The sequence below is a fragment of the Otolemur garnettii genome, unplaced genomic scaffold, assembly GCF_000181295.1.
Source record: "Otolemur garnettii isolate 467f Iridium unplaced genomic scaffold, OtoGar3 scaffold00001, whole genome shotgun sequence".
NCBI classification, from domain to species: Eukaryota; Metazoa; Chordata; class Mammalia; order Primates; family Galagidae; genus Otolemur; species Otolemur garnettii.
In genome coordinates, this window is record NW_003852396.1 from 25,069,685 (window position 1) to 25,094,092 (window position 24,408).

A 24,408-nucleotide genomic window follows, 5' to 3' on the forward strand; every position below is an offset into this window, starting at 1 on the left:
AAACCATGAAATATGAAATGCCTTTGATGGTAAGACCCATTTCTGTTTCAGAGATGTTAATGTGGAAAAAATATACTTCTCAGAATCAATTAAATATGATTCAAGCTTCATTGAGGGAGCTTACGTCTAAGAAAAGAAGACCCTGCCTTTAATTAGACTTGATACTATGCTTCTTCACAAGTTGAAAGTTTAAAACTTAGTCTTTAGACTTAGCCCAAGTTTAAAACATTCCTATCATATATCAGCTAAGTCACCTTGGGTATGTCATTAATTTCTCTGAGCCTAATTAATTTCTTTGAGTCTATAAAATGGAGATAACAGTACTTGTCTTACCAAACCCCCAAAGCCATCATAAGAATCACATAATTCATATGAGGTTTGAGACTATACTTCTCCGAATCAATAAAATATGATCAAGCTTCATCGAGGGAGCTTAAGTCTAAGAAAAAAAGACCCTGCCTTTAATTAGACTTGATAGGATTAACACCTCTCTTTTCCTAAACTTTAGTCCTTATGTTCTTGTGGGGAATAGACATGAATATATACTAGAAAGCTGTAGGTTTAGGGTGGTTGTGATTTGGCATGGTGGCTCAGGATGGTGCTGTGGACTTTTCCCTTTCTTTTAGAACACATGAAATTTTTTTGGCTATTGGAGCCTGATGATGATGTGGCTGATGATGTGGATACAGTTCTAGCATAGTATTTAGAATTACACCAGAATTCAAATATCAATTCCTCTCTTTAACTTGTTTATATACCCTGGGCAAGTTATAGTTGTGGTCTGCAACAACAGGTTACATATATGATGGTGGTCTCATAAGATTATCAGTTCCTATCACCTAGTGATGTCATAGCTGTCATGACATTATAGCAAATTACTTAATTTTTAAACAAATTTAGTGTAGCCTAAGTGTACAGTGTTTACATCGGTCATTATGAAAGTTTTGAGATATCACAAAAATCAAGAAACATAAAATCTGCATTATCACATTAACCTAGGTCCCCTGGGGGAAGAAAAGAAATATAAAATTCTATGGATGGAAACAAATGACACCCTCCCAGTAACACCAATAAGCTGAGCAAGTTAAGATTTGCAGGAATGAACCAGAAAAGATGCTGTTGACTGTGTTTCTTAGAAGTAGAATCATGGACCATAACACAGTCTGTCTCAAAACTTTCATAGTGACCTATGTATAAAGTCTATAGTAATGTATAATAATGGTAGAAGGTTTTACATTTACTCATCACTCACTCACCCAGAGCAAATTCTAGTCCTGCAAACTCCTATTTTGGTAAGTACCCTATATAGAGGTACCCTTTTTTATATTAGATACTATGTTTTTACTATATGTTTTAGATACAAAAATATTTACCATTGTGTTACAGTTGCCAACAGTTTTTAGGATAGTAACATGTTATACAGGTTTGTAGTCTAGGTGCTACCCTATAGCCTGGATATGTTGTAGGCTCTAACCATCTAGGTGTGTGTAAGTGCACTCTATGTATGATGTTCACAGAGTGACAAAATCACCTGACAACACGTTTCTCGGAACAGTGCCTTACCACTAAGCAATACACTACTTCTCTGAACTTCAGTTTCCAAATTTATCTAAGTGGATATAATAATAGTACTCAGAGCCATAGTGAGGATTAAAGGAAATGATATTTATATTGTGCCTAGCCCATAGTACCAGTCAAGCTATTATTCTCTGAACTTGGCTAGTGCTTGATCAAATAACTTTGTTAACTGTCAAGAAAGGATTAATCATAATTGTTTATTGACTAAGTCTCTTGACTTTCTTCCTTTGCAGATAAGTCAACCGAGGAATATAATTCTTCCAATACTTTGGTAAGTCTTTATTTCCTGTGTTCTGATATGGGCAGATATGGAGATGAAGGTTATGAGCATTGTTGAGGCAGAGCCTGAGATAAGAGGCACTCATATTGTTCACTCTCCTACCCTGGGCCTCAGAATTCTTATCCATCCACTAAAAGAATTGGATTTAATAAATAGTAGATATCTCTTCCAGATTAAATGTTCTAGAAATTCTTTTATCTTAATAATTTAAGAAATTATTTATGAACATATCATTTAAGAAATGTTTATGGATATATCATAGTTATATGATATTCTAGAAATTCTAACCTAGGAACCAGAAGATGTGGTTTTTAAGCTCAGATTTTAAATTTGTAGCTTTAAACCTTGGGAAAAGCAGTTTGCCCTTCTGAGCTTCAGTATCTTCATCAGTAAAATGAGGATGATATAATCTGCTTTACCTGGACATGTCTTCACAAACCTAAATTTAGAAGAAAATTCCCTCTCTTTGGTCTATAGGGTCCACAGAACCAAGATTAGGACTAATTGTTGAAAGGAGCAGATTCTGTTCATTTAAGGGCCTTTATTCTGTAGTGAAATTGTAGTGAATGATCTATCCATTCATAGGGACAATATACGAATCATTGAAGAATTGAGTGGGAAATAAAACTGGGTGATCTTAAATGTCCTTCTGTGTTTTCCAGGGAAATTAGGAGGATGAAAGAGATGTTGATATATTTGATATTGTTTATAAATAGTAAAATGTGACATATATGTAAGAATATTGCTTTTTTTCCCTTATGTCTTATGTCTCTTTTACAAAAGTGGTTGTACCATATTGATTTACTAAATATTTATAACAGCCCATGCTTTACGCCAGGTCCTGTGTGGAAAGTAGCAATACAAAGATGATCAGATACTGTGCCAACACCTAAGGATTCCCCAGTCTTGTGGGGGATGTGAAGGCACAGTTACAGTACAGCAAGCTAAATGTCATGAGGCAGGGACCGTGTCTGGCTTGTTAATTGCTATGTTCTTGGCATCTGGCAGGTTCTGGTATTTGGTAAACATTGGCTGAATGAAAGGCTGGATGTATCAGAGAAAGCTTCCTGATGATAAATTCTGAGCTGAATGAATTAGTTATCTAGGGCAAGAGTTAAGGAAAGATGAAATACTTCTATAATCCATACAGAAAGAGAGAAGCATGTGCATGGACAAGAGGCTCCTGCCTGTGTACGGCACTGCAGGCAGTTTGATACGACTGGAATGTGAAGTGTGAAGGGAGTTAAGGTGTGTGGCAAGCAGGCCAGATCATGTAGGAGTTTGACTTTATCTTAAAGGTGATGAGAAGCTTAAGGAATTTTAAGCAGGGGAGTAGTAAGTTCTGATATAATACTGAGTCACCTTTAAAATACTTCATGCCTCTAGCAGTGACGATTGGTTTACTCTGAGTCTCTTTTACTCTCTTTAGTTATAAAATAATGTTCATATGTTCAGTGCCTTGCAGTATACTGGATGCTTCTTATTCACTTATATTCATTTATCTGTTTTAAGTAGGTTATTATCCTTGTTTTATAGATGATAAAACTGAAATAGAGAAGGGTTGATGGCCACAGCCATCTGATTCCCAATCTGCACTACTTTCCCCTGATTCACATTGCCTTTCATCATATGGAGGAGATGAGATTAAAGAATGGGGAAGAACTTGCAAACATAAAATCTATGGATAGTAAATTATTGAAGAAAAGGCCTAAACAAAGCTGAGTTGCGGGTTGTGGCTCGATGTCTTTATACTTTTGTAGGAAGAGTGGCAGTCATCATTGAGTGCCTTATATGGGCTGTGTCCAGAACTTCACATGTGTTAGCATAATTAGTCTTTACAGTTACCCTGTAGGGTAGGAAGTGATATCACTCCCATCTAATAGGTAGAAAAACAGACTTCCCTAAAGATTCGTAACTAGAACCAGTTCAGAATTTTTCACTGTGGCAGGGAACCGAGAAGGGTGTCACCAGAGGTCTTATAAAGGTGACTACAGAAAAGCCAGAGCTGTGTTATTTGTTACTGAGGAGGAAGAGCCCTGGGGTTCATGCCATATGGCAGAGAGGATAACACCTGCTTGGTAAAAGCTTGTACTGGTTAGTATCTACAATTAAAACCATTCAGGCTGTGAAGGACATTTTTCTCCCCTGATTCAGAACATTTGTCCCTGTAGCTCAGTGCTCTAAATTTTCTTACTAGTTAACATGGAAGATGTGGTTTGTATTGTGGTACCATGTCATTGTTTTTCAATTGGTTTCCCACAGATCATTCTACTTAGTTTGTGAGAAATAATCACAGTTGTCTTCCTTAATATAAATTAGAAATTGATACTGAGAAAGATGAAATGACTGGCCTGTACCCTTGAGTGAGTTAGTGGTAGAAACAAGTATAAACATTCATTTATTTACTCAGACCATAAATATCTCCCTTAGCACCTTGTTTGTACCAGAGTATAGGTGACACAAAAATGAATGTGTCATTTTAGTCCTTGAGAAAAAAATCTAGACAGACCGGAGTGATAAGGGCTCCAAGACATGTATGAATAATGTACAGTGGGTCATATTTGATGGAGTGATTTATTCTGCCTGGTAGTACAGAGAAGTTTATAGAGTGGCAGGGCCCTAACGTTTTGTTCATATAACAAACGTGATCTTTATAGTCCCTGTTAGCTCTTAAATTCCATTATCTGTGGCTTGTTGGTCTGAGATCTGCCTCTAAGATCCTATGGCATTTCAATGCCTGATTCTGATTTATAAAATGAACACCTACCATGTGATAGGCTGTTTGGGTGCTGAGGAGTCAAAGACTAGGAATATCTTTGCTCTTGATTAGTGATGAATTAGAAGACATAAAAAAGGATTGTAATACAGTGTCAGGTAAACACAGATAATGATACCAGACAGAGAAAAAAGCAGTGCTTTACTGTCTGAGGGACAGCATGAAAAAAGTTAGGTTTTTAAGAATCCAGTATGTCAAGCCAGAGAACTTGGACTTTGTACTAGAGTGAAAGGAGTATTTTAACTAGAAGATTGTTGGATATGCAGTGCCCAAACTACCATCTTAGAAAGATTGGATTTTACCATCTTAGAAATTGGATCAGGATAGTTGACTGAATTCATGTGCCAATCTCTCTTATTATCCCAAATTTCTTAATTTCAACAAAGATACATTTAAAAATAAAATTAAAATACACCTAGCGCTCTAAAGCAAAAAAAAAAAAAAACCCAAAGAAAAAACATGCTACAAATCAACCATCGTGAAGAATTCATGAAAGACAGAAAGCATAGAAGGTCAGATTATCAGAGTGGGGAAGGCATAGCTTAAAGTAAGAAAAAACACTGAGGAAGAGAAAAGTAGCTCCAGAGAAAATGGGCTCAAAGACTATATGAAAGAAACAGGAAGGTGTTGTGGGTCAGCTTCAGAGTTAAATCAATTAAATTCTACATTTGAAACAGCAAGAGCAACCTCCATATTACAATGAGCAAAAGGCTGCAAGTGTCTTTGATTCTAAGCTAAAACCAGATGATTTTCTAAGGAAAGCTCCTGATGTGGATATAAGGACCTGAGAGAGGAGCAGAGCAGAACCTAACTCTAAAATTGTACCACAGATACAAAGAAGAGAGGAAAGGAAAAGTAGCTCTGTAGTGGAAGAACAGAGATTAAAGTTCTCCATCCCAAGAGTAAATTTCTGTAATTTTGATAACTGGAAGGAAAAATATCTTTACATGCTTTTCCATATCTACATACCCCAAAGTAACACTTGCCACCTCTCCACCTCTCCATAACTCACAGACTATATCCCTTCAGAAAGGATAGTGGAGAAACACACTTACTAAGTATAGGAAAAACCCATGTTAACTGCATACTCTAATCTAGTCCTTCACTTATAAATATGAATGGCTAGCCAGTGATGCCAGACGTTTGAGAGAAACAAAGCATTAAGAGAAGGACCAAGATAAAGAAATAAAACTACGTCTGGAGGAAATAGATAATTCAGGAAGGAAAATTTTTTAAAAAGTCTGTTATGTTCAGAGAGGTTTTATAGATGTTGCATTCACAAAAATACCGTGCTATTAAAGCAGTCAGGATAAAGGAGTGTTCTTATAATTAAACATATGATAAGAAATATATTCCCAAGGATTAAAGAATAAATGCATATAAGCAAAGAGAGAATTAATGATATAAAGTATACAAAATGGAAAATTTGAGAATAAGGGACAAGAGAGTTAGTCATGAAGATTTGAGAAGAATTGGGTTGAAAAAATAGTCAAAGAAATAATAGAAGAAAAATCCCCTAGCTAAAGAAAGGAATGAGTCTTCAAATTAAAGGCCTATTTTCTTTCTTTCTTTTTTTCCTTCAGACAGAGTCTCACTCTGTCAACCTGGGTAGAGTGCATGGTCTCATAGCTCACAGCAACCTCAAACTCCTGGACTCAAGGGATCGTTCTTGTCTCAGCCTCCCAAGTAGCTGGGACTAAGGAGCCCACCATGAAGCCTGGTTAGTTTTCTATTTTTAGTAGAGACAGGGTCTCTCACTCTTGTTCCTGAGCTCAAGCGATCCACCTGCCTCAGCCTCCCAGAGTGCTAGGATTACAGGTGTGAGCCACTGTGCTCAGCCTGAAAGACCTGTTACTAACCAAGTCAGATAATTGAGAAGAGACATAGGACAAAGAGAAAAGTCTTTAACACTTCCAAAGAGAACATGTGGCTTATGTCCAAAGGAACATTAGCATCAGACTTCTCATTAATAATAGTGGACAAAGGAGTAATATTTTCTGGAGATATGAGGAAAGTTACTTATGTCCAAGATTTTTATATCTAATCAAACTAGCATTAAAGCATAAGGTAAAAATGAAGATAGGTTTGGACATGAGAAGATCAAGATTTAGCACCCACAGATCATCTGAGAGGCTAACACCAGATAGTAATGATAATTATCTCTGTGTTTTATGATGATTAAGACTATTTAGTTAAAAGTGTCATTTTTATCTAAGTATTGGATTAAAAAGTCAATAGGATTAGAAGCCTTATAATAAGTAGCTGTCAATGATTAACTGAACTCAAATGAAATTGAGCAAAGATATAGAAGACTTGAACACCACTGTCAATCATTACTAATCATTGACATTACTAATACACATATACAAAACATTCCAACCAATGTCTGCGGAGTAGCCATTCTTTTAAAGCACACATGGACCGTTCTCCAAAATAAACTATATGCTAGGATGTAAAACATACCTTAATAAATTTAAAAAGAGTGAAATCACACAAAATATATTATTTGACCATGGTGGAGTTAAATTATAGATCAACAACAGGAAAGACGTTTCTCCAAAGAAGATACACGAATGGGCAAAAGCACATGAGAAGATGCTCAGCATCATTGCCCATTAGGAAATCTAAATAAAACCGCAATGAGATACCCACTAAATGGCTATAATTAAAAGACAGACAGTAGTAGGTATAGGCAAAAATGTGCAGAAAAATTAGAACCTTCATAATTGCTGATAGGAATGTAAAATGGTGCTTACATTTGAAAAGAAGTCTGGTAGTTCTTCAGAAAGTTAAATGTAAAGTTACCATATGATCCAGCAATTCTACTCCCTAGGTCTATACCCAAGAAATATGAAAACACACATCCACACAAAACCTTTTACATGAATGTTCACAACTATATTATTCATGACCCAAACAGTAGAAACATCCAGAATATCAGAGCTCCCACTGCTATTACCTGAAGTTAGGGAGTTTAACCATCTTACATGCTTCTCAGTATTTTGTGTGTCTTTGTTGGATTTTCAGAGTACTGAAATGGTTTTTGTCAGTTTTGTCCAGATTTGTAATTGCTTTGTGGGAAGAGGATTTGCCAGTCTCTTCTCTCTGCCATACCTGGCAGTCTGCTTATAATTTTTCTTCTTTTTGAGACAGAGTCTCACTCACTTCATCACCCTTGGTAGAGTGCTGTGGTGTCATAGCTCACAGCAGCCTCAACCTCTTGGGTTCAAAAGATCCTCTTGCCTCAGCCTCCTGAGTAGCTGGGACTACAGGTGCCCCACTACCACGCCTGACTATATTTTCTATTTTTAGTAGAGATGAGGTCTTGCTCTTATTCAGGCTGGTCTTGAACCCCTGAGCTTAAGTAGTCCACCTGCCTTAGCCTCCCAAAGTGCTAGAATTACAGGCATGTGCCACCATGCCTGGCCTATATCTCTGACATTTCACTTTGATATTTCTTGTATTTTTATTGTGAAAGTACATCCTCATTCTTTCAAATGCACATTTTGACTTACATCTTCCTAGCTTTTTACCATTTTCAGTGTTTTTATACCCATATTACTTCTTTTCATCCTCCTAGTGGCCTTCTGAGGTAGGTGGAGAGGGACAGTCATTATCCCCATTTTATGGATGGGAAACATGAGGCTTAGCTTTGGTGTAGCTTTGTTCAGGGATGTAGGGCTAAGAACTAAACTCTGAGCAACAACCTAGATCTCCTGACTCTGACAGGTATTAGTACCATTGCCCAAAGCTATAACCTATAGAAAGCAGAATGTGTTACTGAAGAAAGTGATGAAATCCCCTTCTGTACAGAGTTTTGGAAAACAAACAAACCCAGTGTTTATAGTATACATCAGGGGAGCCCCAGAGCTCTATGCTGAAGTTTGCTGAGTCAATTTTATCTCCATTTTATAATTCTAGTTAAATTTTGTTGAGTAGAATAGTGGGGAGAAGAGAAATTACAGCAGAAAAATGTCAAAATACATGCTCTGACCACAAGGAAAGAACCACTATTGGATTTTGAAACTGAAAGTGACTTAAGGTCACCCCTCAAATTATACCACTTCTCTTTCTTCACATTCCTCAAGTGATGAAACTTCATACCAAGAGGATAGATTCATTGCCTGTGGTCACCACAACTGCTTACAGATGCCTGGCACTGTCGGTTTTTAAGTTATACCCTGTGCTGGAGGTCTTGTTAGAATCTGTGAGACTGCCAGTTTTCCTTACCTTAGGATGTCAAATATGGTAAAGCCAGACTCCCACACTCAGTAGCTCTAGTATTCCTTAGTTCTTCATCTATGCTGTGTCATTCTGACTTTTGGCACTCCTCTCTGAGGAGCCCCACGTGGCTGGCAGGAGGAGAATTCACCCTTTGTCTACTACAAAAGACAGAGACTCTTCAGGACATGACTATCTTTTTTTAAAAAAATTATTATTATTATTATTTTGTTTGGAATTCATTGAGGGTACAAAGAATTGGGTTACACTAATTGCATTTGTTAGGTACATTTTCTCTTATTGTGCCCTGCTCCCACATGACCATCTTTTTTATTTTTGTACCTTTATATCAACAGTATCCATCACAATATCCTATTGAGCATAAAGTAGGCGCTCTGAAAATATCTGAAACTATTGAATTGTATCAGTGTATATTAAAAGATCCCTTATTGCCTCTCTGGTCCTCTGCCACTCAAATGATTCCATTAGATTCTCATGTTTTATAGCTGTTTTGTCTCTTGGTTCTGTGTGGTAAACAGTGATAGTATGGTATTTTTGCCTGGACTTCACCTAAAACCTGCATGGGAAAATAAGGTTGCTACAGAGAATAAGCAGACCTAATCAGTGGTACTGGTAAGTTCCATTCTAAGGCCAGGCAGCAGCTTAGTGAAATAGCATCCAGTCTGGGGAGAAACTCATTGTCCTCTTTTGATAAGGGGATCCTGATGTTCTGTGTCTTCAGATTGAGGTGAGAGTTCCTGATGGCGTAATAGGTCCAGGAGGTTTTGGTAAAGAGAGGAAAAAGGTGGTCAGAAAAGCCTGTTCCGACTTCCATGTGCAGTTATAAGGAAGGAGATGATAAAGATGTATTTTGAAAAATCCCAAAACTTTTGATCATTCCCCTACATTTTATACTTTCTTATCTGTTCAGTGTGGAGAGTAGAATTCTGTGAGTAAAATTCACAGAATGAAAAGGATCTATAAGCTTGTCTTCAGAACTTGAATTAAAGGAAGGCAGGAAGAGAAACTGTAAGCGGGCTGCCTTATTCCACAGGGCAGGGTGATACCCAAGGGACCAAGTGAGTATGATGGCCTAAAGAAGCAAGGGGAGCAGCCGGAGTTCCTGAGACCAGCTGCACAAAGGTGGAAAGCGTGGAGGCCAATGTGGGTTTCTTCTGGGGGATGGGTGATCCTGATAGCCTAAGTTCCATGGCAGCTAGACCAGGTGAATCTGGCTTTTCTTCCCTGCACAGAATGTGAAGACTGTGTCTGAGACCCCTGCAGTGCCACCAGTTTCAGAAGATGAAGATGATGATGATGATGCTACCCCACCTCCAGTGATTGCACCACGTCCAGAGCACACAAAATCTGTGAGTCTTTGGGGACCCAAACTTTTTGGTTTATTTGAGTGAGGAGGGAGAGGAAGGGGTTGGTATTGAGGCCTAGAAGTTTCAGCATTCTGACAGGAGTCCTTAGAGAACCAGGGAAATCTCTAAACCACCCTGACTGAAGGTACTGTCTGTATGATTAAAGACATGAAATTGTGTATTTATCATTGGTTTGCAGATAGTCCCAAAGTGTCCTAGGTAATTGATGTTTATACCAGTCCAGCTTGATATACTTAGCCTGTTCTCTAAAGATAGAACAGGAAGATACACAGAATTGATATTACTTAGTGCAGGACTAACATAAATTATTCTAGTCTCCTGGGAGGCCACAAATTGTCTTGCTGCAGATCTTTTCTTCTCTGTTAAATGTGCAGTGTTCAGCTTCTTAGAGCATCATTGATGGTTCTGAAAGACCCAGGAGAATTTATAAATACATTAGTGCTATTAATATGCTGGATATCAGGAGTACATTTTGATGCTGGATATTGGCAGTGATTTCTCTTTAACTTGGTTTGGGGTTCCTGCATCTCAGAATAGCCACAGTCTCTACCCTCGCTTTGAAAAATCAAGTAGTCCCTATGACTTTTACTTGGTTTAGCTTCAGTAAGCACTGACCTACTATCAGGTGATACTCTACTAGCATTCCTTCGTGTAGGCTTTTTATTATGATGAAAACTTCCTATTGGAGAACCATCTCGGTCTTTCTGTGCTACTCAGAGAGGGGCCCATAAGGCATTCTTCTGGATTCCTGGTGTAACTTAAAGGGAAACTTTCACAATGTCTGGAGCTCTTGATAGCCTGCAAATGAAGGAGGATGTCCTAAATTCCTTGCAGCAGGAACCTGCTTAGGTGGCCCCAACCTTGACTTCCAAATGGAGCAGCACGTCTACAAAAGGAAAGTGATGACATCTACATCATAAATCTGAAGAGGACCTAGGAGAAGATTCTGCTGGCAGCTTGTGCCATTACTGCCATTGAAATCCCTGCAGATGTCAGCGTCACATCCTATAGGAATCCTGGCCAGCGAGCTGTGAGAAGTGTGCTGCCTTCACTGAAGCCACTCTTTGTGCTGGCTGCTTCACTCCCAGAACCTTTACTAACCTGATCCAGGCAGCATTCCAGGAGCTATGTCTTCTGGTGGATACTGACCACCAGCGCCTCTTTCAGAAGCATCTTACGTTACCTGCCTACCATTGCTCTGTGCAGTATAAATTTTCCTCTGTGTTATGTGGACATCACCATCTCATGCAGCAACAACAGAGCTCCTTCAGTGGTCTGATGTGGTGTATCCTGGCTGGGAAATTCTTTGTATGTGTGGCACCATCTCTTGGGAACACCTGTGGGAGGTCCTGCCTAATCTTTAATTCGACAGAGACCCTGAAGAGATTGAAAAGGAAAAGCAGCCTGTCATTGTGGGGGCTATGACCGGGGAGGAGTTTCGGGGTGAATGGACTGCTCCAGCGCCTGAGTTTACTGCTACTCAGTGTGAGGTTGCAGACTGCTCTGAAGGCTGCAGGTGCCCTCTCAGGTCACCTATTCAGCAGGTCCACACTAAAGATAGGCATGCCCAACCTACCATGGAGACTGGTCTGCAGCTCCCAGTGCTTAGGCCACTGAATGGGTAGGAACAACCACTGAGTGGCCTTCAGCTGTTCTTCCACAAGCTCTTAAGCAAGATAGGAATAAGGTTAACAGAAAATAAATATCAATTTCTAAAAACAAAAGGAAAAAAAAACCATCTGGGACTTAAACTCTGTGATAATGCCCCTCTTCCCCCCAATAATAAAAGGCTGCTTCTGGAATAGAGCACTCAGGAAGGTATTCAAGCAGCAGTTGGTTTGGTTGAATGACACCGGAGGTTCTGTGAAGGAAATTCACAGGAAATAGGTGACCTCTTAGGACGAGAACTTATAAACAGAATCTATGGAATTATCTTTTCTGTGGGCCACAAAGTTACCTTAAGAAAAAAAATAGGCTTTAAAACTGAAGAGCTGTCAAAATATCTCCCACCGATGTGGCCTTTTCCAGTTTGTAAGCATGTTCATTTAAAACATTTTCCCCCACTAAAGCGTAAACTTCCCCAAAGTAGAGGAAATCCATATATGCACGCACACACACACACACACATGTCCAGGGCTTAACATATTGCTTGGCAGGTTCAGAGGGCAGTAAATATTGAATGAATGGATGAATTGATAAGTTTGATCTTACTAGCATTTCTTTCTAAAAAAAAATTGTTACTGCCAATTTATAGAAAAGGCAGCTGTGATTGTGGGGGACGGGGGGTGGGTTGTGAATTGATCTACCCAGTCTCCTTAGTAAGCAAAAGAGCTAAGATTTGAAAGCAGGGAATTAATCCTAATTCCAGGTTGTCTCCCTCCATAGCCCAGTGGTATTTTTATGTGTGCAGGCCTATGCTGGGAGCCTCGGAAGACTATTGGAGAAGGAAAAGGCAAGGTTTCTGTCTTCAAAGAGCCATCTCAGGAGAAGCAGAGGAGGAAAAAACATGGCAGTACACATTTAGGTGCCTAGGATGTAGTTTGTCTACATGTACAAGACAAGAAAATTAGGAAATCATTATGCTAGTGTTGTCAAGAAGGAAACCATAGTCTGTGATCTCAGTGTCTTGACTCATTGCTGTCCTGACTACAGGGAAAGAACTTTCATTTCTACCTATTAAAGCCTGTCTAATCAGACGGTAGTAGGGTCGAGTCAGGGTGCAGGGTTTAGGACTCAGTCCCTGTGGAGGCATGGATTCAAGCCCTGCATCAGGGGCAGCGCCTGTGGCTCAGTGAGTAGGGCACTGGCCCTATATACCAAGGGTGGCGGGTTCGAAAATGACCCCCACTGAAATGCGACAAAAAATAGCCAGGCGTTGTGGCGGGTGCCTGTGGTCCCAGCTACTTGGGAGGCAGAGGCAAGAGAATTGCTTAAGCTCAGGAGCTGGAGGTTGCTGTGAGCTGTGATGCCACAGCACTCTACCAAGGGCGACAAAGTGAGACTCTGTCAAAAAAAAAAAAAAAGGAAAAACAAATCAAGCCCTGCATCATAAATGATCATCATAGATAAATAAATGATCCTATTAATTGTAAAAGTCTGTAAAAGATCCAGCTAAAGGATCTCATTGATTGATTGCATCAAATATTTAATTTTTCTATAGAATGCATAAAAAGGCAAGAATGCTTGGTTTTCCATTAGGCAAGTGGATGTTCCGTTAGGCAAGGAACTCAGGGATGAATGGCACATATTCCCTGTCCTTATAGAATATATAGGCTCCTGTAACATTTATCTCTTTCTGCTTATATTTATAACTTTGTCATCTCCTTCATAAGAGAGTACAGGGTGAGGGGGTGAGGCAAGGAGTAGATTCTCAGTAAATGTTTGTTACATAGATAAATGAGTAAGAATTTTGCCATTTATATATATATATATTTTTTTTTTTTTTTTTTTGAGACAGAGTTTCACTCTGTTACCCTCCGTAGAGTGCTGTGGCGTTATGGCTCACAGCAACCTCCAACTCTGGGGCTTAGGCAATTCTCTTGCCTCAGCCTCACGAGTAACTGGCATTATAGGTGCCCACAACACCCGGCTATTTTTGTTGCAGTTTGGCTGGGGCTGGGTTTGAAATCAACAACCTCAGTATATGGAACTGGCACCCGACCTACTGAGCCATAGGTGCCTCCCAGAATTTTGCCATTTTTGAAAGCTAAAATTTGAGGGCTTTAAATTTGCTTTGTCATGATTCTAATTATTTCACACATGTTAATTTATTCCTGTGACAACCCCATAAGAAAGGTATTAGTATTACTATTTTATAGATGAGGAAACTGCAGTCCTGGCACAGAGAAGTAAAGCGACTTGCCCAAAGTCACACAGAGGGTAAAAACAAGAGTTGGAATTTAAGTCCAGGCAGTCAGGTTCCAGAGTCTGTGTTCTAAATAACCACACTGTACTGAAAAGAGAAGTTCCTTCTTTGCAAGCATTTGGATTTTAAAGAGATAATACATAGAAGATAATGTTAAGTGTTGTATTTAGCAGTGCAAAGTGCTATAGGATATTTCTTTCAGCATAGTGTTACAGATGAAGGGGATTCCCATCTAATGATAGAATTTTCTTTCTTTCCCTCTCCTCTCCACCCCCCGCACTCCCTCCACACCTGTCACCCAGCCTGAAGTGCAGTGATGGAATCCTAGCTCACTGTAACCTTGAACTCCTAGGCTCAAGTGATCCTAATGCCTCCGTCTCTTGAGTAGTTGTGATTACAGGCATACACTACCACACTTGGCTAATTTTTCTTATTTTTTGTAGTGATAGGATCTTACTATATTGTCCAGGCTGGTCTCAAAACTTCTAGCCTCAAGTGATCATCCTGCCTTGACATCCTAAAGTGCTGTGATTATAAGCATGAGCAACTAAGCCCAGCTGAATTTTCTTTAAGCAATTTCTTTTCATAGTAGTCTAGCTTCTGTTGAATATCTTTAGTGCTGAGACTCTTACCCTTGTGTGTACAGTGAGAGCAAAGAATGCCGTTTTACCCAGGAAGGCTAGACTTAGGCACAAAAGAGGTGTAATATAAGTTATGACATAGGAGAAAGGATTAGTTTATTGGAATTTGTTCTGTGGGTGTTTTAACTCCGTATCAAGGAAAAGTTACCCTATTCTAACAAAGTCTGGCCTTGCCAAAATTTTGCACCAATAATGCAGGTATACACACGATCCGTGATTGAACCAATTCCTGTCATTCCAACTCGAGATGCGGCTACATCTCCCATTTCACCTACTGAGAATAACACCACTCCGCCAGATGCTTTGACCAGGAATACTGAGAAGCAGAAGAAGAAGCCTAAAATGTCTGATGAAGAGATTTTGGAGAAATTACGTAAGGACTTTGTAGTTTTCTGAACCTTTCTTTGCTCAGTGTTAAAATTCTGCTGTTATAACTAATAATCCTGGTCCCAGGCTTGGTCCATGTGGCTGGCTGGCTGGTTGTTTGGCCATGTTTGGTAGCTTAGCCACATACTGTGCTTCTCCTCACCCGACCCCTGCATCTCCCTTCCTTGTCTCTCAGCCCTGGTTGGATGCCACGGCAAGATGGGGATGTTATGGGAGAAAGTGTGGATAGTTCACTTCCAGAGCAGGTCACCCCTCACTCCTAGGTGTGAGTTACAGAGATGACAAGTAGTTTTAATCTAGTGAATAGCCTAGAATGCTGTGTTGAGAAAGATTGAAGTCTTGTCTATACCTTATGGGAAAGAGTACTGTGGTTGGTTATTGATATTTGCCATCGACCTAGGAGAAGACAGACCTGCCATCTTGGTTGTAGGAAAAGAGGGAAGGGAAACCAAACATTTCATGAATGTCTGCTATCTACCAAATGACAAAATATCTTAAGTTATTTTTTCACTTAATTCCCTTTTTAACCCTGTGAAGACAAGCTATGTTTTTGCAGGTATTTAAGGGAGGCTAAATGCCTTTCCCCAAATCACACACCTAGAAAGTGACAGAGCTGAGATTAGAACACAAGCTTTTGTTCTGCAAGTAAAGCAGGCTGCCTCTTGCTGTCAGGTGGAAATTTCCATCTTACTTTCTTCTAGCAAGCAGAACTTGCTTCTGTGTTTCAGTAAACTGCAAAAGAATTAATATTAAAAGAAAGGTTGATCTATAGGCTTGGAAAAATCATTTGACAAGGACTTTAATTTATTTGCTGTATTCTACTTACTTTTAAAAAGGATTTGTTAAGACTGATCTGGCCATGTCTGCAAACTGGCATTGCTTTCTGAAGCCAGGGTTTCTGGTTCTTTAGTTAAGCAGCTCTCTATGTCTTCCTGATAATTCTTATTTAAATTAAAAAAAAATTCACTCTTAAAATTTGCCCTTTTCTGCAACCCTCATAAAATGATTAAGAAAAGCCAATCACCTGGTCACCTAGTCATCTAATTATTCCTGTATGTTGTCTCATTCCCTAAATCAGACTTTTTTTTACTATAATATTTAGAATTATGAAAAGCAGACTGGCTTGGGAGTTAGGACACTTGGGTTGAAGTTGCCACTGTGTTTGGAGCAATTTCCTGCTATTATTCTGGGGCTCCTTTTTCCTGTCTTTTAAATAGGGGTGTTAACATTTGTCTCACTTATAAATCAGGTGAAGTAATATATTTGAGAGGTTCCAAATCCTAGTGATTAGTATTAATGGAATGCACATCAGATGAGAAACTAAAAATCAAACTCCTAATCTTAGCTCTGATACTAGTTTGCTGTGTGACCTTGGGGAAGTATCTTCCCTTCTGAGGGTCTCAGTTTCTCCATCTCTAGAATACAAGTTTATAAAACCCAATGAGCTCTCTGTGGGTTTTACACAGGTATGCCTCTGTGTCTTTGCACTTGACGTATTCCCTATGTAAACTTCTCTATTTTCTCTCTCTGGCTGACCTCTACTTATTTTGTAAAAAGATCAGCCTGGGTATCACATTTCTGAAGCCTTTGCAGTCTGTTTTTTGTGCCTTCTGTATCCCTTTGCCATTTATAATAGCAGTTATATTTTCATGGAATTTTAATGCTTGCTTCTCTGTATACCCCAGGAGATTGAGCTCCTTAAAAGCAGGGACTATCTTAACTGTGTCTCATCTATCTATTTATTCCTAACATTCAAATATACCTTGGTACATAGTAAATGAGTAAATGTTTATTGACTGAATTAATTAAAAAATGAATTAAAGGCTTTTAGGAGTAGAAATGGAATAGATTACTATAAATAAAAACAGTCCTGGAGATAAAAGTTTTGGTTGGGACTTGTGGGGGTGGGGAGCTAAGGGCTTTTTGAGGATTGGCGGTAGTTCTTTAATCCTTACCAGCTCCAGGGGTTGGGAGAACATAGGACCTGCTTTGTGTCTTGATCTGTGTAAAAATGATTCATGATCTCTGTTTCTTTCAAAGGGAGCATAGTGAGTGTGGGCGATCCTAAGAAGAAATATACACGGTTTGAGAAGATTGGACAAGGGTTAGTAGGGGCATTTTCCCTCTCTGGAGAAACAACTTAAAATTATGTGTGCTGGCATATGTGCTTGTGCTTTTGTTTTGCCTCTCATAAACCTTGTTCTTTCTGTACCTCACTCCTCACCCAGTTGGAGGTGTTATGTTAGGCCGACTTCAGATTTGCCAGAATTATGCTTAATATGAGAGATGCGCCATTAGCTAACAGTGTTACTAAAAATATCACTGCAGTAACAGTGAGAAAACCATTTATTTTCTTAGCATAAAACTATCTTCACAAACCATAACTCTGCCTTTCCAGATGAGCACTGTTTGTCCTAGTGCTGAGGCCTACTATTACTAATATAAAATGGAAGACCTTCTGCTAGTGTGATGGGACCTGTTTTCTTTTCTTTTTTTCTTTTTTTGAGACAGCCTCAAGCTGTCCCCCTGGGTAGAGTACCGTGGCATCACAACTCACAGCAACCTCCAACTCCTGGTCTCAAATGAGTCTCCTGCCTCTGCCTCCCAAGTAGCTGGGACTACAGGTGCCCGCCACAACAGCCAGCTATTTTTTGGTTGCAGCCATCATTGTTTGGCGGGCCCGGGCTGGATTCAAACCTGCCACCTTAGGTGTATGTGGCTGGTGCCTTAGCCACTTGAGCCACACGTGCTGAGCCAGGACCTAGATGGATGTGCAGTTTATCCTTCTGGCATTTATCCTTCTGTGTTGTATGTTGCCCTCAGTGTACTGGGCTCAGCAAATCTTAACTGAGTTTCTTTTGTATGCCCGGTACTGTGAATATAGCTATGAATCAGAGACAATCTCAGCCTTCAAAGACCTTGAGTTGACAGAAGGAGATACACAGGCAAACAAAGAATTATAATATACAGTTATGTATCGCATAACAATTGGAATGAATTCTGAGAAATGTATCATTAGACAATTTCATTGTTGTATGAACATTATAAAGTACAGTTACATAAACCTAGATGGTACAGCCTACCACACACCTAGGCTATATGGTATATCCTGCTGCTCCTTGGCTACAAACCTGTAGGGCATGTTACCATACTGAATAGTATAGGCAGCTGTAACACAGTAGCAAAATACTTGTATCTAAACTAAGAAAAGGTGAAGTGAAATTATGGTATAAAAAAATTTAAAAATGGGACTGGGCATAGTGGTTCATGCCTGTAATCCCAGTGCTTCTGGAGGCTGATGTGGGAGGATCACTTGAGGGCAGCAATTTGAGACCAGCCTGTGCAACATAGTGAGATCCTGTCTCTACAGAAAAACTAAATTAGGTGGGGATAGTGGCACATGCTTGTTGTTTTAGCTTCTTGGGAGGCAGAGGTAGAAGGATGACTTAAGCCTTGGAGTTTGAGGTTGCAGGGAGCTCTGATCACACCACTGCACTGTATCCTGGGAGACAGAGTCAAACTTTCTCTCACACACACACAAAAAAATTTAAATGGCACATGTGTATAGGGACTCAGCATGAATGGAGCTTGTAGGACTGGAAGTTGCCCTGGGTGAACCAGTGAGTGGTGAGTGAATGTGAAGCCCTAGGACGTTATTGTACACTACTGTAGTCTTTATAAGCATTGTAAACTCGGGCTGCACTACATTTATGAAAAAATAAAGTAATTGTACTATGATGTTAAAACAGCTTGATGTCACTAGGTGATAGGAATTTTTCAGCTCCATTATAATCTTATGGGACCACTGTTATATATGAGGTCTGTTGTTGACTGAAGTGTTACGTTGTGCTTGACTGGCATATGGCCTTTATTTTGAGCAAAAGAAGCCAGACTTTAAAGAGCAGATACTGTATGATTCCATTTATATGAATTTCAAGAATAAGGAAAATTAATCTATGATAATAGAAATCAGAATAGTTGTTACTTCTGGGAGGGGGGTTATTGATTAGAAAGATGCATGAGGAAACCTTTGAGAGTGTGATCTTGGTGGTACACACGTGAGTGTGACTTATTTTCTAAAATCATCAAGTTGTACACTTAAGTTTTGCTTCAATTACTTTAGAAAGTTATGCAAAAATTAAAATAATGAGATTTCTAAAGTCCTACTAAAAGAGCTAAAATTAAATAAAAATGTCTGGCTGACAGTAGGCTCTTGGTGTCACTGGCATAAGAGCATTGTTGCTAATGAAGTAATTGAAATTTTCTGTTTTCCATTTTCTTATGCACCAGAGAACTTCTGAAAAATAAGATACAGGATTATGTAGTGTAGGGAGGTTATGTTTGTACAGAATTCTACAGTTTACATCCGTTATTTGCATCTTGTCTAATTTAATTCTCAAAACAACTCTGGACTTCAGTGGACCTTATTTTTTTCTAGTTTCAGTGTTTTTCCTACTAGATTGTGAATCTTAATTGGTATAAGTTATTTAACATCTTACATTATTTTGCTTACCTCAGAGTAATGTGGATGGTATTTCCTTTATGTAGTTAAATTGAAATATTAAGAATGTTGCAGAAATATATATGGACACATGTGGACAAATTAGGTTTCTTTTCTGGACTTGAGTTTCTTTATCTTAGATTTAAGGAAGAGGAGCGGTGGATTGAGGGCCTTTTACCTCTAAAACATGTATGATTTTTTTTTTTTTTTAATTACAGATGTATGAGACCTATAGGTTGCTAGCATTTGCAAAATGTACTTTCCTTGTTTACTTGACAGGTCTGTTAGTGCTAAGGGAAGAGTGAAATATTTATGAAGTATCTGTGCTGATGTTTCCACATTTCATAATTTAAGAAATATAAATGCTACACCAATATGATGAATTGGCGCTATTATGCTTTTTGCTTGCTTTTTTCCTGTTTTAAGATGTAAAGATTATTATTCTTTTGGACCTGGAATTCAACATCTAATTATACGTAGGTTCAAGGTAGAAATAATCAAACATTATCCAGTAGGTCTGAGTGACTTTCTAGAACTTTGTGGTCATGGAGACATAGTCGCAAAATGTCCAGGCCCCTGAGGCTTGGGCATGTTTGTCCCTTAAGAATGGTGCATCTGGAAGGATCTGGGAAGGGTAGGGATGGGAAGATAAATATCAGCTTTATAGGAGAAGATGAGTAGGGGCTAGAAACAACTGCCCAGTGGAAGTAGTCCAATTCTTACATGATAGCCAGTATTTTATGATCCCGGTTTCCAGGCATGTAGTTAGGGTCCCAAGCACAGAGTGAGCATTAGGAAGCTGATGAGCATAGTTTCTACCTGGAAGGTGTACTTGCAAGTGACCTTTCCCCCTGAAGTGACCTTGCTTCTCTGGAAAGCATAATCTCAGAGCTTGCCTAGAATATATTCTTGCAATAGATCAGAATTTCAAATTTTTTCAAATTGCATCGTGCATGCTTTATACACAGCATGTATGGTTGCAAAAAATTACATACTTAAAAATATGTAGGTTTCACTGTTATAGGCATCAAATGACAGTTTTAGTTATTTAAGTGGACGTGATTACTTTTCTAGAATTAATTCTGGCATTTATTTCACTCCTTTTTCTGTCTGTGTATGGATGTACATATATATATACACGTGTGTCTTACATACTCATGTGTGTCTAGTGGAGTCATTCTTACCTTGAGAGTGGGGTAGAGAAAGTATCAAATTTTCTGGGAGCATACATGTTTGAAAAGCATGTCTAATATTTTATGTCTGAAAAAACTAAAACTAAAATCCTAATTTATAATATAAACTATAGAAAATAAAATTCACATACCTTTTGACAGGATAAATGGTTGAAAAACACTATGTTAAAGGGTCATAGTGTCCTATGATATTAGAATGGGAAAGGTACTTTGATATTATTTTAAATTATTCAGTGTGGTTCTTTAAGTTTTTATAGTTTTTTAGTAGTTATAGTTTTTAATGTGAATTTTAATTTAAGTTAACATATAGAAGTGTACAATTCAAAGAATTTCCAAATATGAACCCACTCATGTACTCAGTAGCCAGATTAAGAGACATCACTGATACCCCAGAAGTCCATACTTTTTTTTCATAAATATATGTGTCATTCCACACCCTATTCTGAAGTTCTCCTCACCTGCAGTTGAAAATCACAGATCTAATCTTATTCTTCTTTACAAATGAATAGTTTGAAGCCATAAGAAATTAAAGCAGTTTGCCAAGAGTGGTAGAGGAGAAGAGAGAAGAACTAGCATATATTGAAAACCTGTTGTGGCCGGCACAGTGGGGCTCACTCCTGTAATCCTAGCCCTGTGGGATGCTGAGGCAGGCAGATTGCCTGAGCTTAGGAGTCAAGACCAGCCTAAGCAAAGCGAGGCCTTGTCTTTACTAAAAATAGAAAAACTCGCTAGGTGTTGTGGTCAGTGCCTATAGTCCCAGCTACTTGGGAGGCTGAGGCAAGAGGATCACATGAGCCCAGGAGTTTGAGGTTGCTGTGAGCTGTGCATAGCATATGCCATAGCCCTCTACCCAGAGTGGCAGAGTGAGACTCTGTCTAAAAAAAAAAAAACCTATTGTATTTTAGCTGTTGACTAAGTTCTTTACATGAACTAATTGATTTAAATTCTCTTTTATACTCCTATGTTCACTTTACAAATGAGGAAAGTGAAGCTCAGAGAAGTTAAATAACTCAATCAAGGTCATAGCCAGTAGGTACTAGGTAGACAGTCTAGATTAGAACTCAGGTCTGTGGCCACTAGAGCCTGTATTCTCTTTGCTATGACATAACTCTTCTTAAATATGAGAATGGGAGGGATGCAGAGGGGAGGATTATTTTTGCTGCTATTATTAACACGTACACTGCCAGATTGTGTGTAGAGCTGCATTTGACAAATATTACTTCATTGAACACCTGTGTTTTTTCCTCCTCTCTCCCACCTGTTGTTCAGTGCTTCAGGCACGGTGTATACTGCAATGGACGTGGCCACAGGACAGGAGGTAAGTATCTACTGCCAGCTGTTGCTCCTTCAATGCTATGGTTTCTTTTTATTTTTGGTTAACTATTAGCCCATCTTAGCTCGGCAGGGACATTTCCAGTTTCTTACTATACCAGATTAGAACTAAATAGTGGACTAATATAAGGAGACTTACAGATTTTGGAAAAGTCACTGCAGCTGCAGTGTGAAAAACAAATTGAAGGAGGTAAGAGTGGATAAGATGAGTTAGGAGGTTTTGTGTCATTCCAGGTAAGAGGTGATGATTTGGACTAAGGTAAAAGCATGATATAGATAGAGAGAAGTAGATAGATTTGAGAGATATTTAGCAGGTAGATTTGATAGGATTTGGTGATGGACTGAATGTGAGGATGCAATATAAGTGGGTGATAATTGTTTAAGGAGAAAGAAAAAAGGCAGAGTCATAGGTATGAAGAAATGGGATCCTACCTGCAAGACCTTCTTGCTTATATAAATTTGGTGCTTGGGAGACAAGTTTGGTCTAGAGGACATTGAAAACCTGTGTCTGTTGACTCTTAACCCAGCAGTCCTACCTTTACTCTGTGCCCAGGATTCCACTGGGCATCTAAGTCCTCATTAGTTTGGAAGCACGTTTTTGTCCCACTTATTTTATTAAGCCTTGAGTAAGTATTCTGTCCTTATTGCTAAAGCTTGCAACCCAAGATCTTGTCTTTAGCAGAAGAGAAGCCATGAAGGGGTTCGTTTGCATTCTACTCTTTGGTTGGCAAGCAGGAACGTTGGCAAGTGGGCTGTGGATGGAAGCTGCTTGGGAGAAATTCTTAGTTTACAGAATACCAGGACTCAGAGGTTGAGTGAGGCACTCCTCTTCCAATAAAAATAGATTTAAACTCTTCTGAGGGAGGCTACTAGGAACCTGCTTCTGTATTTTTGGTGGTTGAAACTACCAGATATACTGGAGGAGTCTGAGTTAATAGCTGTAGCACTATCTCACTGGACTTTTGTGAGTCTTTTACAAGTGTTAAAGCCAAATATTGAGGCTCCACATAGGGTAAGCCAACTATTAAAAATCATTACGGTTAAGGATGCATTAATTGATCTTTGATGTGTGAATACAAAGACTTATGTGAGTAATTTACCTTTGACTACTTATATAATTTTGGGTAAGTCATTCGACCTCTCTGAGCTGTTTTATTTGCTTATAAAATGTGCATGATAATACATATCTTAAAAGTATTGAAAGAACTCAGTAAGGGTAATGCATGTGAAAACACATCATAAACTTTGAGAAGTACATTTTTACATATATATTCCATAAAGCATTTACTGTGCATTTGCTTTGTGCTACACTTGTGTTGAGAACTCTGTGAAAGTTCTCAGCATTAAAATCACATGGATAATGGAATGTTATTCAGGCATAAAAAATAATGAAATCCTGTCATTTGCAGCAGCTGGAACTGGAAGCCATTATGTTAAGTGAAGCCAAGTTTAGGAAGACAAGTTTTCCTCATGTGGGAGGTAAAAAAGGAATTATCATGAAGATAAGAGAATAGATTAGAAGTCCCTAGAGGCTGGGAAGGGGAGCAGAAAACATAAAAGAATATAAATGTATTTATTACCACTGAATTGTAAAATGGTAAAGGTAGCAAATTATATAATACATATTATATATATTTTTTACTGCCATTTAAGAAAATTTTAAAAATCGTATGTAAATACAAGAGACCATAATTTCCATTTTGTACATATAAAAAGTCTTCTAATGCTGACAGGAATCTGCTTTAAAGTAAAAATAATGGCAAGGAAAGAAGGATAGTGTTATCATGGCAGCAATTTTAATGATAGTGAATTTGTCAGAGAAATAAAAAAAGAGTCTATATCAACCAGTCCTACAAAGAACTCTGTGAGGCAGGTAATGCTATTTTCTTTTAATTGCTGGGAATTTGAGGCAGGGGAATATAAGTAACTTTTTTACAAAGTTGCGCTGTCAACAATTAGCAGGAACTGGGCTAGAATAGAATCTTTTGTCTCCTAATCCTGTGTGTTGTGGGTTGTAAGAGCACAGCAGAGCTGGGGTTAGTCAGTCACTAGCCCCCTTCTTGTCATGTTTCTGGCCTCTCAGGCCTTACCAGGCTGATGGGAGGCAGGTAGGTGATGGGCGGTCATGGAAGGCCTAGAGGCTGCCTATGTGAGGAGCTGGCCACAGAAAGAGAAATTTGATTTCATTGCATGCCTGCCTTGTGGTTACGAAACTGTGAATGGAAGAGAGTCAATTAGGGTGGCTA

The 24,408-nt window shown here is 38.8% G+C and overlaps 1 protein-coding gene across 3 annotated transcripts in view; it reads left to right on the forward strand.

Annotated features, from left to right (window-relative positions):
- PAK1 (p21 (RAC1) activated kinase 1) overlaps positions 1-24,408 on the forward strand; it is a 182,530-nt gene that overhangs the window by 130,245 nt on the left and 27,877 nt on the right. For all 3 annotated transcript variants that reach the window (XM_023511940.1, XM_023511930.1, XM_003780873.3), the window contains exons 5-9: positions 1,812-1,849; positions 10,109-10,225; positions 14,948-15,122; positions 17,177-17,240; positions 22,100-22,148. In XM_023511940.1, the coding sequence (XP_023367708.1) occupies positions 1,812-1,849; positions 10,109-10,225; positions 14,948-15,122; positions 17,177-17,240; positions 22,100-22,148 (443 nt within the window). The remainder of the gene's footprint in view (positions 1-1,811; positions 1,850-10,108; positions 10,226-14,947; positions 15,123-17,176; positions 17,241-22,099; positions 22,149-24,408) is intronic.